The sequence below is a fragment of the Tachypleus tridentatus genome, chromosome 9 (genome assembly GCF_004210375.1).
Source record: "Tachypleus tridentatus isolate NWPU-2018 chromosome 9, ASM421037v1, whole genome shotgun sequence".
Lineage (NCBI taxonomy): Eukaryota > Metazoa > Arthropoda > Merostomata > Xiphosura > Limulidae > Tachypleus > Tachypleus tridentatus.
The window spans coordinates 136,018,464-136,035,016 of record NC_134833.1 but is presented as its reverse complement, the minus strand read 5'-3'; the positions used below and the strand labels follow the sequence as shown (position 1 = coordinate 136,035,016).

General features: G+C 33.9%; 1 protein-coding gene across 3 annotated transcripts in view; it reads left to right on the top strand.

The window, feature by feature from the left end:
* LOC143226447 (uncharacterized) overlaps positions 1-16,553 on the top strand; it is a 106,161-nt gene that overhangs the window by 68,215 nt on the left and 21,393 nt on the right. The window contains exon 1 of one of the 3 annotated variants that reach the window (XM_076457422.1): positions 10,884-11,005. The exons of the other annotated variants lie outside the window; for them this stretch is intronic. Coding sequence (XP_076313537.1) covers positions 10,943-11,005 — 63 coding nt within the window. The 5' untranslated portion in view covers positions 10,884-10,942. Of the gene's footprint in view, positions 1-10,883; positions 11,006-16,553 lie in introns of those variants that run through there. 3 annotated transcript variants of the gene reach the window in all.

Here is a 16,553-nt window from a genome sequence, read left to right as displayed (position 1 = left end):
CACTTATTTTTAATATAAATGATAATCGTTTGGAATATTACACATATATTGTATGTCGTTATTTAATTTATTTTTTGTTTTATATTTGAAGGTGCGTTAAATTTCGTTTGGACGAAAACGAAATATTTGATTGTTCAAGACACAAATATTACTATGAGTGAAATTGAAAAGCGCCTCCTGTTAGAATATTCTAAAACAGTTTTATGAAAAGAAAATACTTAGGAGGAATATATTTTGAGGAAATTGCAAATTTATTCCAATTCCGTTGTGTATTTTTTACGATAAGACAGGAAATGTGTCAACTTTATAAACATGCAACTGGTTGCCTAAAGAAGAAAATATGTAAAACATACTACATAAAGATATTACAAATGTAAGGGTGAGTAAAGGCGGTCGACTCGTAATCTGAGGGTCGCGGGTTCGAATCCCCATCGCACTAAACATGCTTGCCCTTTCAGCTGTGGGGGATTTATATTGTGACGGTTAATCCCACTATTCGTTGGTAAAAGAGTAGCCTAAGAGTTGTAGATGAGTGGTGATGACTAGCTGCCTTCCCTCTAGTCTTACACTGCTAAATTAGGGACAGCTAGCGCAGACAGCTCTCATGTAGCTTTGCGCGAAATTCAAAACAAAACAAACTGATCTAAAATGCAATTAATTAGCCATTCAGTTTGCGCTCGTAAATAAACTTTTAATAGCTGAAACTTCACATCGATACTATTCGTCACATTTCAGTTCAATATGTAATATAACCGTTACGAGCAGAAAAGTAGCCCGAAACAATGATGCGTGCTTAAAATCGAAATATTGATAAAGTGTTATCATCACTTTTGTAAATGACATATTTTTAGGGCATCTTTAATGACTGAAGCCTCTTGAAGGGATGTGACTGATCTTCCAAAATAATTTATACATACGCGATGTAACTGAACTTTGAAAAATATTCATTAGGTCCGTTTCTTTTTCTTCAAGAGATGTGTTGATCAGTTTAGCAGTGTAACATTCTATAGGCTGAAGATGGAGTTACTTGCACCATCCTATGACATAAGAGGATGAATGAACATGGGATGTAGCTCGTATAATAAGTAGTATCACTCGTCTCATTTGTATTGTTCATGTTTCTTTATGTAAATATGGTTATATTTGGTTACAAATTAAACCTCGACTCAGCTACAGTAAGAATATTGCCCCAGATGTCGTTGGTCTATTGGAGTTGTTCTTGGTCCATTGTTGACAGGCTGTTATTTTGTGTGTGTGAGTGACTCAAATAGACTTCATTTAGCCTTTGACATAAAGACTGATCTTAGGAAATTGTTTGTATGTTTGCGACTACAAACATTTGATTCAGTCTTTGGGCCTACAACTGTGGCGAGCCATAATTGAAAGATAACGGTCATTTGTAAAACAATTTGCTTTTGTCTAAGTGTTTAGCCAGCTGTACCATTGGTTGGGAAACGGTTCGACTGTTATTAACAACACTTTGTGACACCTGAAATCTTCAGAATAATCTGCTACGTTTGGTCAGTTTTAATTCGTCGGATGGCTCGTCTCCATGAGAGTAAAACATCCAAATATATTCTTTTAGGACTAGCAAAATGATTTAAAGCTCTTGAAATCTCGAGATTCACTTTAAAGTGAGGTTGTGAAAAGACAATGTGAAACCCTACATAAATAGCATAAGCTAAATACCTAATTATTTACATTTCAGCTCATCTATAACTTCATTAGATATCTCATTGTTATAACAATGAACTGAGAAAAGTAATCGGTGTCATTCTCTAGGGGACTCTGCCTATCATATCGTTAATGTTACACATTCCAGTTGATTGTTTTGTACATAATAGGTAAAGTGTGCATTCGTTAATAGCTGGCCCCCAGTGACTCAGCAGTATGTCTGCGGACTTACAACGCTAAAAACCGGGTTTCGATACCAGTGGTGAGCAGAACACAGATAACCCATTGTGTAGCTTTATGCTTAATTCAAAACAACAACGTTAATAGCTTTAGAGGGCGTATTTTACATTAAAACGCTTAATATATTGTATAAAGCATTAGGTTATTACTTGATGTAAAAAAAGATTGGTTTATTTAACCATCTGTTGATAGTCGCATAAAATGTATCTGGTTTTAAGTCTAATTTTCGGAAAGAGAGAGATTAAAAAACGACTAAAATAAATTTTTAAATTTACTTTACAGCAAACAAGCTTTACTTTTATTACTAATCGCCAGCTGTTTAACAAAGTACATGCTGCAGAGTATTTGTTGATTAATAAACATTTGACCTTTGTCAAAGAGTTTTTATATGTAAATTTGTAACATCGCAGGTGACTATCAGTCAATCGCACGACAAAAAATAACAGGAAATGACTTAAATAATCATCGCAACCTTGTGCCTACACATGATAAAAAGCCATCATGTAACAAACTGCCTATCTTTTCCACCTGGACGACTTCCCGTACTGGTAAGAGTAACACCTGCGTGGCGTTTATCCTAAAAATGCTTTATTCGCATCATTGCGCTTACCAGAAGATGCGTGTCACCTAAAGAGGCGTACTACTATGTAAACACGATTCTCTATTAGAATGAATAAAAGCTTTTTATAGCTTTATATACTACCACTGACTGCCAGGTGCGCAAGCAAAGGGATCTGTTAGCGATACAAACTTAATAAAAACATCCCCCCACCCGTAGAGGATGTTAATGCTAGAGGTTTAAAGGAAACTTGTGACAAGTTTTGTCCAAAGTTGTGTGCCAGTTGTCGGCTCGCACTTGACCAGACTTGAATGTTATTTAATAACCACTTCGTTAGCTAGAGTTTAGTGGTTTCAAAGATTATTAGCTGTTTGCTGGTAGTTTATAACTTCTACTGAGCCCCCAGTGGCGCAGTGATATATCAACGGACCTTTTACGCCAGAAACCGAGCTTCGATAACTGTGGCGGGCAGAGCACAGATAGTCCTTTCTGTAGCTTTGCCTTAACTACAAACAGAAACTTCATTAGCGTAGTTAGTGTTAAGATAACAAGCCTAAAGCATAAAATTTATCGTGAAATTAGGAACACCGATCTAATTTTAAGCTTAAATCGTTTCTTAATTAAGCTGTTTTTTTTGCTATGTCACCAACGTTTTTAATAAAAACAAATCTGTATAATGAACGGAGACTCCAAACTAAGGCATCAACAAATATTTTTTCCAAAATTTGTAGCGTATGCAAGAGTATTTACACATTTTGATAAAAAATTTAGAAAAAAAAACCCGACAATTACACTCTAGATATATATATTATTATAACCAACGTTTCGCCTCTGAGGCTACCTCGGGTTAATATACTCAACAGTTTGATATTAGGACAGTTATTTTATCAAACTATTTTTGTAGCTTAGTAGTAAATACATTTCATTTCACACCAAACATTCTCATCTTTAAGCCGTGGGATCGTTATAATGTGACGGTCAATCCTACTGTTCGTTGGTAAAAGAGTAGCCCAACAGTTGGCGGTGGGTGGTGATGACTAGCTGCCTTCCCTCTAGTCTTACACTGCTAAATTAAGGACTGCTTGCGCAGATAGCCCTCGTGTAGCTTTGCAAGGAATTCAAAAAATCAAACAAACATTTCGTTTTATACTTTTGATACATAGACTAACAATAATAATACCAGGTTATACTTTTGTTGTCCAGCAACATGACATAAAAGCCATTGTTGGAATGTAGTGTTACCAAAATACACTGGCTTTTCTATATATAAGAATGTGTTAATCTAACTGATTTTTACCAATAATTATCCCATGAATATACCACGAATTTATTTTATAAATTATCTTAATTTTGATTGGCTCACAAAGGACTTTGCTTTGCCTGTGTTTGTCTGCCTCAACTGTACTTTTCTGTCTCTTTGATGGTCAAGCTTGAATTATCAAAATGTATTTACTTCAGATAGCTATGAAATGACAGTTTAGGTCATTTTATACGAGCTATGCAAAAGTATTGATATAACGTAACTGAAATGCTTATCCGTAATGAACTAAGAATATTAAAGACATTTTTTAAAGTGGTAGTTAAATAGTGTTCGCATACAAGTTGTTTTCGTCTTTGTTCTAAGCCAATAAAAACATGGCACCCTTTCAAACATAATGTATGACTTTCTTTCCCCACTTTCTTCCATCCCTCTTGCTCTGTTTTAATTTCTATTTAGCAGTAAAAGTCCAAAAACGCTCATTATCTGCTTTTTCGCCCAAAGGCTTCGCGGGACGGAAAGTCTTTCAACTTTCCGCCAGTGCGTTCCGGAAGATTACCTTAAGACTGTTAAACTCGGACAGGTTTACACTAGCCATAAGGGAAAGATTAGGGGAACAAGGATAGGGGGAGGATGGGGAGTTACTACAGACGATAGGCGCCTACTTCTGATGACAACAGATACCACGGCTGTAAATCCAGTTGTCTTAGACTTCGAGGATATTAGCTTAATTTTTGTATATTTTACTAGTGAAAGCGTTACATTTTGTCGTATTTTCCACATTCAGTATTTACCAACTCCTTACTGGAGCGTTCTGTTCTCTCTTTTCAACTCTTTGCTTTGTCTAGCTTAGTTCTAACCGGATCCCTGTTTTATCAGTGTCAATTAATCCAGTGTTTTCGTACGTTAATTACTAGTCTCTATAAATATATATATATTTAGATCTGGACCAGTCTATATTACGTAATCGTGTTGTCTTTTACTTTTCAGTTTTGTTCCTGGATTTGGACTTTCTCTTTTCTTATTTTCTATGCTTGTTCCACTGTTGCCTTGGTTTCATAGTTAATATTGATTATTTTATGTTATTTTAAAGAATATTGTTTTTATCTAGATGTGTGTAGCTATTTCTGGCACTGTTTTTAGAAAACACCTAATTTTTTTTTTATTCACGCATCTCAGTATTCTGTAAATTTTTACCGAGTTCCTTTTTCGCATTATCTTTGCTTAAAGATGTATTATTCTCGTAAATCATGGTTTTCTTTCTCTTATAATAAGTCCCCTAGTGGCACAGCGGTATGTATGCGGACTCACAACGCTAAAAACTGGATCTCGATACCCTTGGTGGGCAGAGCACAGATAGTCCATTGTGTAGCTTTGTGTGTAATTCTAAACAGTCGCTCTTATATTAATGTTATTGATCTGATTTTGATAATTAAAGAATACAGTCAATATAAGCACAATCAGCTTATAATAATACAAGCGTATTCGCTGAATAAACGGTAAGTTTACAGACCTACAATATCAAAATCCAGGGTTCGATGCCTCGTGATGGACAGAGCTCAGATAATTCATCGTGTAGGTTTACATTAAAAACAAGATTAGTTCAATAATTGTGTTTTGTTATGATATCTGATTTCATCGCACGAGGGTCTGGTAGCGTCGATTAGTCTAAGTAGTGTGTTTTATTATTTTATATAAATATACGCACTCGCTACACTCACGTAAAAGTCAGTAGTGAAAACTTGTAAGGTTTAAAATAAGAGATTTTTAAATACCAATTAACTGCCTGCGTCATTAGTTTGACTTGATTTTCTAGCTGTTGTACTGTTTCATTTGTTTAAGGAGAACATCTCAAATTAATTGAATTAAAGATACATATTTAAGATTATTGATGTATGTGACGAACATAAGTCGACAAGTTAAAGTTTTATCTTTATTAAGTATTTCGTGACAGTCCCTTCTTCGACACTCGCAGATAGCCCTAGAAAAAGAAAAACTCGAAGAAAACCTCCGCCTTGCGGCGCCAATTATATTCGGCTCTCAAAAAATGAGAAAAATGTGTCCATGTGTCCGTCGTTATGAATGGGTACGGACACTTTTAGCAGGACAATGATAAATAATATTTCACGTACGTACACATGTTTCATCATAATCTGATATTTTTTGAGTTATAGAGGAGAAATATAGTATAAAAAATCGATTCCCATATTGACAGAGAGGAATTTTTAGATTTTCGTCATCTTATTTTGACTTTAACCTTTGATCTTGATCATCCAAAACGCATTACTTCTTAGTTGGGTCATAGTCCAGATTTATACCTACTGTCGTGTAAATCCATTCAGCCGTTTTCAAGAAAGCTTGCTGACAAACGTACGTACACAAACAAACATAGCATCCGTCCACCGTCGATAGCGGAGGCAAATCAATAGACGAGCGCCTGCGTTAACAAAATAATAAAATATATAACATTTAGAAAATTAACAGACAACCAGGATAGAAATAGGATAATAATTAGTTCAGTTAAATCCGGTAGGGGATATAAAGTACTGAAATCTAGAACACATCCAATGAATTAAACAAATAAAGTGACGAGAAAGACCAATGAGAGTGGATCGAAAAAGCGAATAGATGATAAACTTTGTGCAATATTACTTCCCACTGCACTTGAACACTCAAACCGCGTTACAGTCCTTGTCTTCTGTCCTATTTAATTACTCATCCACGTCAAAACTATCTTCACTGTTCTAAGACAAATAATGTAATAAGTATTATTACTTGCAGCATTCAGTTGCTAATGGTTTGTTTTTTTGCTTTGGGATCGTGCCAAAACTTGAATTTGGATGAGCAATAGCGAGAAGTACTCGGCTGTAATTCGGTCATGATATATCCTATTTAATTTAGTTGTGATATATCATAGGAAAAGTTGTTTGTTTGTTTTTTGCCGCTTTTCTGGTTTTCGAGATGAACAATGATACATTTCAATAATGTTTATTCTATGAATTTTTAATGAAATTTTTATTCTGCATCTTCTCCTCGACCGAATGTTGAGATTTTCTCTCGACAGGCGATTATTATACGTTAGAGTTAAGTCACTAAAAGTTTGTTCAAATCGTAGTGATTGCGTAAAACATGAATGTATACATATTATCAAGCTTATACGTCTTACGAGAGCTCATGTCTAGCGTATTAAGACGTGCGACTCGTAATCTGAGGGTCGCGGATTCGCATCCAGGTCGCGCCAAACATGCTCGCCCTTTCAGCCGTGGGGGCGTTATAATGTGACGGTCAACCCCACTATTCGTTGGTAAAAGAGTAGCCCAAGAGTTGGCGGTGGGTGGTGATGACTAGCTGCCTTCCCTCTAGTCTTACACTGCTAAATTAGGGACGGCTAGCGTAGATAACCCTCGAGTAGCTTTGTGCGAACAAAACAAAACAAGCTCATGTCTAGAAAAGTATACATTTCATTCAACAACTGAAGTAACAATTCCTTATTGTTTAGAGCTCAGATTGATTAGATCAATTAGAGTTGTTTTTTGTGTGATGTTTACAAGAGTGAGAAAATAGCTGCCAAATATAAATTATTGTTTACAACAACCGGTTTTACTGACTTCAAACACTTTCATACGCAGTTACTATGGTAACGATTTTGTTGAGGCGTCATATTACTGTGATCGAGACGATTAGTAGATGTTTTCTACCACCTACAGACAGATACCTTGTTTGTCGTTGAATAGCTTCACCCGCAGGTCCAAGGATTCTTTGGTTTCGCTTGTTATGAATAATCGCTTAAAGCCACACGAGATCTGTCTGCGCTAGCCCACCTCTGATACAGCAGGGAAAGACTAGAAGGGAGACAACTATTCATTAATACCCACCGCCAACTTTTGGGCTACTCTTTTACCAACGAATAATGGGATTGACCATAATATTATAATATACCCACTGCTGAAAGGACAAACACGTTTAGTAGGACGAAGATTCGAACCAGCGAATTTCAGATTACGAGTCAAGGGCTCCTAACCACCTGGCTATACCAGGCCATCCATAGATTTTATGAACTGTTAGTGGACTTTACAAAAGTTTAGTTCGTTGTCTACTTTATTTACTTTTTCTTAGCTATCAAACAATAAGCAAGGTGTAATTTTTGTATAATCGAGTGTTGTAGTTTGAAATACTAAAAAATGCCAAACTAGCAAGAAGTTGTGAGTTAGCATTTGAGCTCAGTTATTAGAATACTCTCAGCCGGACTGAGGAAAGATTTCGAGTTCGATGCCTGGCTGAGGAAAGAGTAATGATAATAAAACAGATTATCACAGAATAATTGATGACCTACTACTGGTCGTGCCACGAGCTCCTGAGATATAGCTCGAGAACAGGCCTTGTCTGTGATAAAAGAGGAATGTAGTAATTGAATTGTTAAAAAGTACCTTATTCAGAAGTGTTAGTGTATTAGCTTATAAATCAGTTGGTAAAGTATTCTTGTATAGTTCCGGGTTCAATCCTACCTATTATAAAAGGCAAAATTTGTCACAGGAGTATTCTCTTCTGTCTGTCTGTCTCTTCTGTCTCTCTCTCTCTCTTTTTTTTTTTTTGTCGTTTTAACTTCTTATAACAACTCTCGATCTCAAATTTATTAAACCTGACTAATGCAACGCCTTAATAAAGCCACGACTACACTAGTCCTGTTGGTTAGACGTGATATGTAATTCGGGGCAATATATAAGTTTCGAAGCAGTTAATTTTTATATATTACTAGCTAAAATGTCTTATTTCCGATTATGCACAGTACGTTGATTATAGAACAACAATCGCTTCATATGCTAAATTTGTCTCTCATAGCTGGTGTCTTGAGCGTGGATTCCAATACACCATGTGAGCACACCTTGTTTGGTGTTGATTCGTAGACGGTAATGTGTTTAGAACCTTATTATCAAACCACCTCATGAATCTTAAACCTGATCCACGTCTGCTCTCTCTGGTATATTATCAACACTGTTTACTATTTCAAGGGCAACATGCTCTCAGGTAAACTATAATTATCATTTTTTTTTTAACTTTATTCACCATCGTGCTAGTAGTTATTGTTCGCTCACCCTCCTATTAAATCAATTCAGGAAAACACGAGTAAAAAGTTGCACATCAATTTCGTATTCTTAATAGACAATACAGACTCTATTTCCGAAATTCCTATTGCGTGGAATTTAAAATATGAGGTGATGTGATGACGCTGATACAAGATTACATCAAGCAATTTGGTATTTATTAGAAAATTTACTGCAATTTCCTGAAACTGAAAATGTGGCGCTGAAATATTACAACCAAGAAACAAACGTTTCATAAATCGAATGTGGCAATCAGGCTTGAATAAATCCAATTTCACCAAACGTGAAGAATAATGATAGCCTCTCTTCACAATCCATTTACCCTGAAAACAACAACAACAAACAAAATAAACACAATGTCACCTGTATATCTTATTTACATGTTAAACAATACGTGAACAAGTGTGAAACACTTCAGTGAATTGTTGTAATTGTTGTGGTGTTGTTTTTATAAGGTTTGGTTTATTATTTTCTCACAAACAATAGCTATGTACAATACATTGATGTTTTAAACGAACGATAACTTTTGAAATAAAAAACACGAGATAAATGTGTGAAATGGATAAAGATCAGAACTGTTTGATTCTTTAGAGCTGTCAGGAGAAAGTAGATGTGTGTGTGTCACACGTTTATTTACTTCAACCAGACGGCTAACTCCTTCAGCGAGAATAGAGTGTGTGCCACACAATGAACTCCCACAACCAAAAAAAAAAGTGTGTGTCCCATAAAGAGCTTTCTCGGCCAGTAGAGAGTGTGTCACACGATTAACTTTCTCAGCATGAAGAAATTAGGTGTCTGTATTACAAACAACTTCCTTAGCCGAGAGAGACTAGGTGTGTGTTTCATACAAGGAGTCAAGTTAAAGTAAGGGTATATTTAGTAACAACTGTCCATGCCTTACATACATGCTGTAACTACGACAACCAGCGGCCTCATTCGGATTAATTATGTTTTTAGTTTTTGACGGACTTTTAAATGTATGTTTTAATGCTGATTTTAAAAATATAAATAAAAAATTTGTAGAAATGAAAGGAAATATTTTTTTTTATTTTCCTAAAGTAGGTCGCATTATGCAGTTAGATCAAGTTCCACTGATTAGTAAATAATTACATGTTTATTTAAATAAAAAATAAATATAATTAGATGAGCTATTTAAAATTGAAAATATTTTCCCATTTAAAAATCAACTATACAAGGTTTTAGATCAAGTTCCACAATTTAAATAAAAAATAAATATAATTAGATGAGCTATTTAAAATTGAAAATATTTTCCCATTTAAAAATCAACTATACAAGGTTTAATTTATATTTGAAAACTGCAGCAAATTGAAAGAACTTGAAAAAGGCCCAGCGAAGCCAGGTGGTTGAGGTACTCGACTCGTAATCCGAGGGTCGCGAGTTCAAATTCCCATACCGCCAGACATGCTCGCTCTGTCAGCCGTAAGAGCGATATAATGTTACAGTCAGTCCCACTATTCGTTGATAAAAGAGTAGCTCAAGAGTTGGCGGTGGGTGGTGATGACTAGCTAGCTGCCTTCCATCTATCTGCGCTAACCGTCCCTAATTTAGCAGTGTAAGACTAGAGAGAAGGCGGCTAGTCGTCATCACCCACCGCCGATTCTTTGGCTTAATCTTTTAATAACGAATAGTGGGATTGACCGTCACTTTATAACATCCGGCATGGCCAGGTGGGAACAGATGTATGTCAAGCACAATCCAAAGATACTTTAACGAAGTAAACATTTATTTTGTAGTGAAGCGTTTTATTGGTAGTACAATATAATTTCACTATATACATATATATAAATATAATGTAGTCGAAAATACAATATAAGTACTGTATTAAACACCTATGAAACACACACCTCATGCGTTAGTTTCCAATGTAAATTTATTGCATAATAAAAACGACTCGCCTTTAAATCAGTGATGATTAGATAAAAGTAAATGCCAATGTTTAGTAAGGTTTTTATTTCAAAACGGTACGAAACCTGAACGATACTATTAAATTGACAAACATACATAAATTATTACATACTTTTCTCTCGCAGTCATATCCGTAGGTGTGTTGCAGAAAAATACAAACGTTTATAGAAAGCTACAAACACAATGGTTTGCCCTATCTTGGACATAAAAGCACTGTTAGAACGATTATATCACAACTACATGTGTGTAAGTAATTACTTTTGTTGTTGTTTTCTCTGTTCTCAAAATAAAATAATAATAAGAATGTTGACTCTTAATAGCAACCTTTGTTCCTTATCTAAGTGCGTTATTAAAGAAAAGACACTTTACTGGAACGAACAACTCGTTAGGCACGAACTTCTCGGACACTTACGGCTCATCTGGGCAGAACGTGATCTGATGATGTTATAGGAAGGCGTGGTTCCGTAACCAATTCTAAGACCGTGGGCTGATTTTGTAATTCCCAATATTTATAGTAATGATCGACCAGTAGACAAAAAAAAAAGTACAGAAGCTGTCCTGTGACAAGTAAGCTGATTGTTTTCGTATTTCAGTAGCTATGTTATTATGTACACGGATACACAAATGCAATTTCCTACTATAAAGGTCCTGACGTGGCTTAGCAGTTAACAAGTCGGACTGCAAACCCAAGCATCTATGGTTTGCCTCTTGTCTCTGCAAAATCAAGCTCTGTTGTTCAAGACCGTACGTACGTTATAAGAGGGATGGACATATTCCACTGTAACGTTAGAGTAGACCAAGAGTTGGCGGAGGTTGCTGTTGATTAGCTTTTCTATGAGTTCATAATTAGGAACAGCCTTGTGTAACTTTGCGGAAATAACCAAAACAAATAAAAAACTAAATGGTCAGATGTTGTTTGAAAATAAAAGCTGTTTCTGGGTAAATGCATATACATGGTACCAAAAATTAGGAGTTGTTACAATATATATATATGTATGTGTTTGTTAACATGATACAACTACATTAGTATAAAAGAGTAAACTCTAACAGTTGCTCCTTTTATACATCGGTATAACTATTTGTGAGCTGTTTATTTATGTTATAAGGATTTCTACTTTTAGATATCAGTATAACTATTTGTCAGCTGTTTATTTATGTTATAAGGATTTCTATTTTTAGACATCAGTATAACTATTTGTGAGCTGTTTATTTATGTTATAAGGATTTCTCAGTATAACTTTTGTGAGCTGTTTATTTATGTTATAAGGCAGACATAGTATAACTATTTGTGACAATTTGGATGATATCAGCTATTTGTGAGCTGTTTATTTATGTTATAAGGATTTCTTTTTTAGATATCTACAACAATTTGTGAGATTTATGTTATAAGGCATTTTAGACATCAGTATAACTATTTGTGAGCTGTTTATTTATGTTATAAGGCTTTCTACTTTTAGACATCAGTATAACTATTTGTGAGCTGTTTATTCATGTTATAAGGATTTCTACTTTTAGACATCAGTATAACTATTTTTAGCTATTTATTTATGTTATAAGGCTTTCTACTTTTAGACATCAGTATAACTATTTGTAAGCTGTTTATTTATGTTATAAGGATTTCTATTTTTAGACATCAGTATAACTATTTTTGAGCTGTTTATTTATGTTATAAGGATTTCTACTTTTAGACATCAGTATAACTATTTTTGAGCTGTTTATTTATGTTATAAGGATTTCTACTTTTAGACATCAGTATAACTATTTTTGAGCTGTTTATTTATGTTATAAGGATTTCTACTTTTAGACATCGGTATAACTATTTTTGAGCTGTTTATTTATGTCATAAGGATTTCTATTTTTAGACATCAGTATAACTATTTGTGAGCTGTTTGTTTATGTTATAAGGATTTCTATTTTTAGACATCAGTATAACTATTTGTGAGCTGTTTATTTATGTTATAAGGATTTCTATTTTTAGACATCAGTATAACTATTTTTGAGCTGTTTATTTATGTTATAAGGATTTCTACTTTTAGACATCAGTATAACTATTTTTGAGCTGTTTATTTATGTTATAAGGATTTCTACTTTTAGACATCAGTATAACTATTTTTGAGCTGTTTATTTATGTTATAAGGATTTCTACTTTTAGACATCAGTATAACTAATTTTGAGCTGTTTATTTATGTCATAAGGATTTCTATTTTTAGACATCAGTATAACTATTTGTGAGCTGTTTATTTATGTTATAAGGATTTCTACTTTTAGACATCAGTATAACTATTTTTGAGCTGTTTATTTATGTTATAAGGATTTCTACTTTTAGACATCAGTATAACTATTTTTGAGCTGTTTATTTATGTTATAAGGATTTCTACTTTTAGACATCAGTATAACTAATTTTGAGTTGTTTATTTATGTCATAAAATTTCTATTTTTAGACATCAGTATAACTATTTGTGAGCTGTTTATTTATGTTATAAGGATTTCTACTTTTAGACATCAGTATAACTATTTTTGAGCTGTTTATTTATGTTATAAGGATTTCTACTTTTAGACATCAGTATAACTATTTTTGAGCTGTTTATTTATGTTATAAGGATTTCTACTTTTAGACATCAGTATAACTAATTTTGAGCTGTTTATTTATGTCATAAGGATTTCTATTTTAGACATCAGTATAACTATTTGTGAGCTGTTTATTTATGTTATAAGGATTTCTACTTTTTAGACATCAGTATAACTATTTTTGAGCTGTTTATTTATGTTATAAGGATTTCTACTTTTAGACATCAGTATAACTATTTTTGAGCTGTTTATTTATGTTATAAGGATTTCTACTTTTAGACATCAGTATAACTAATTTTGAGCTGTTTATTTATGTCATAAGGATTTCTATTTTTAGACATCAGTATAACTATTTGTGAGCTGTTTATTTATGTTATAAGGATTTCTACTTTTAGACATCAGTATAACTATTTTTGAGCTGTTTATTTATGTTATAAGGATTTCTACTTTTAGACATCAGTATAACTATTTTTGAGCTGTTTATTTATGTTATAAGGATTTCTACTTTTAGACATCAGTATAACTAATTTTGAGCTGTTTATTTATGTCATAAGGATTTCTATTTTTAGACATCAGTATAACTATTTGTGAGCTGTTTATTTATGTTATAAGGATTTCTATTTTAAGATATTAGTATAACTATATGAGAACTATACATGTTTCTTCAGAATGTGAACAGAATAACTCATAATTTTACCAAATTTCCTAAGAAATCCACAGTAATCGCATCTTTTATTGATGTTTGTTCATGCAACATGGAAAGATATAAAAACGTATTCTTTCATATACCCTTCGAAGTTTAAGAAAGTGAATAATATACTATTTTTGAGAATATAGAAAAGAACAAACTTTGAAATTTGAAGCGAGTCATTTTTATCTGAGAAATATGAAAGTAAACTTTAATTATTTTTTTTTTTAAAAAGGAAATAATCTACAATTGTTGACATTCGTTTGTTATAAACCTTTATATGATATAGTTTCATAAAAATGGCGTAATCCATACAGAATTTTATTGTCTCCCAGCGGCTCAGCAGTAAGATTTAGTGCCTATAACACTAAAAAATTGGTTTGATGTTAAAGAGTAACACAGAATATAAAGCCTGCTGTGTGGCTTTCAGCTTAAAAACAAACACAATTAAAATTGTAAAACGTTTCTCTTTGAATATTTATATGTTTACAAATTATCGCAATAGATGGCGCTTTACAGATAACTAAAACTCAAATTGGTATGGTTTTGTAAACGTGATTTAGGAAATCGTTTTACTAAAGACATTCTATATAAGTAGGTGTATTATTTTACTTAAGTTTCAATGACTTTTAGGCTCTGACATTCTTGTTTCTTTTGATGGTTTTGTACAGGATCTTGACAAGATGTATAAGTTGAAAAGAAAAAGTATTTCAAAATGTTGAAAACAGTGTACAGGTGTTGGAAAAACTCCGTGAAGAAAGTTCAGAATCTGCCATTGACTTTAGGCCTAAATTATCTAGAAAAACAAATCTATTCTTAAGCTGAGAAGACTGCTAACTTCTTTCAAACTGAAAAACCATTACAAATCTCCTTTATCGGCAAGATGCCATCAGTGCTAGAGGGTGTGTCGTCCCGCTGGCGAGACAAGCCTTACGCTTCTATCTTGTGAAACTGATAAGGCCTGTCACGTGGATGGCACCAGAAGGCACGCGCCGACAGTATGTACTGTCGCTTACACGCAGAATACGATTTAAGTTTAACTTTTTCTTGTTGAAAAATACTCGTGTTATCGGCCTTAGAGGCACAGTTGTCGAAATCATAGCCGTTCACTAAGCCTACTTAAAATAACAATCATTCCTTATTCAAATACCAAGAGCAATTTTACTCTAAAATTCAAGAATCAACAGTTTTACTTATAACTGTTTTGAAGCTGATATGTTTCAACAGTAATAAACTTGTAAGAGTAAAAGAGCGATGAACCTTCAGTTGTGTTTAGTTTCTATTTTCGAGTAGTGACTCAGAAATTTTGAAACTCAGAAAACTGCATGCCTCTTTTTCCGGTCAGAAACTATTGCTTTAAAGAGTCGGCTGCAAAGTATGTTTTATTTGTGGCATTATAGGAAATTTCGTGAGAGCATCCCTTGTAATTCACGTTCTTTAGGGATCGGTAACTATGACGAGAGTAAGCTTCAGTGGCTGGAGAACAGAGGACGATAACACATATCTTTATTATTCACTCATTTTTCATAGTCGTCCACCCGTCTTTTTCCCAGGTGGGACAGTGGCAATTCCACGGATTTACAACGCTAAAATCCGGGTATTTCCTGCGGTGGACACAGTTGATAGCCCAATGTAGTTTTGGTCTACAGCAAGCCACAACAGCGCCAATTTCTTTTATTCCGATAAAAAATTGTACTTTCTTCTGGTAGACAATATGTCTTTACGAAAGAACTTTAATTTAGGTTCTTATTAACAATTTCAACTAATGAAGTAATGCATTTCCGCCTATTTATTGTGTATCTACTACAGGGGGTAACATCATGAATAACAAACACACTTATATCTATTTATTTTGTACTTACTATAGGAGGTAACATCGTATGTATCAAACATACCTCTACCAATCTATTGTGTACTTAATTCAGGAGGTAACATCGTGGGTAAAAATCATATTTCTGCCTATTTATTTTGTAGGGTAGCAAACATACTTCTATCCATGTATTGTACACTTACTACAGGGGATAATACCGTGGGTAACAAGCATCCTTTACGTATTTCTTGTTTACATAGTACGGAGAATAACAGCACAGGAGGTATTCTTCTACCCATTTGTGGTGTGCATACTACAGAGAGTAACATAATGGGAAACTTGCTTCCACTCATGTATTGTGTGTATAATTAGTGAAGGAGGTAACAGCACGAGTAACTTACCTTTACCTGTTTGGCAGATTCTGTACAGTACGTGAAAAATACTTTTACCGATTTATCATGTAAGTGCTACATATAGTAAAAACACGAGGACGGTTTTCTATAGTCCTGTAGCTGTATTCTAACATAAACACCTAACGATGCTGTGTTTGTTTTTGTATCATTTTATGAAGTATTGTGTTATAAGCTTTGTTTCTTCCAGCAAGTATTATGGACGTTGGATGACATTATACGTAACTGGAAAGATAGTCACATTATATGTAACTGGAAAGATAGTCACATTATACGTAACTGGAAAGATAGTCCTTTGAATTACTCTTCTCTTCTGGA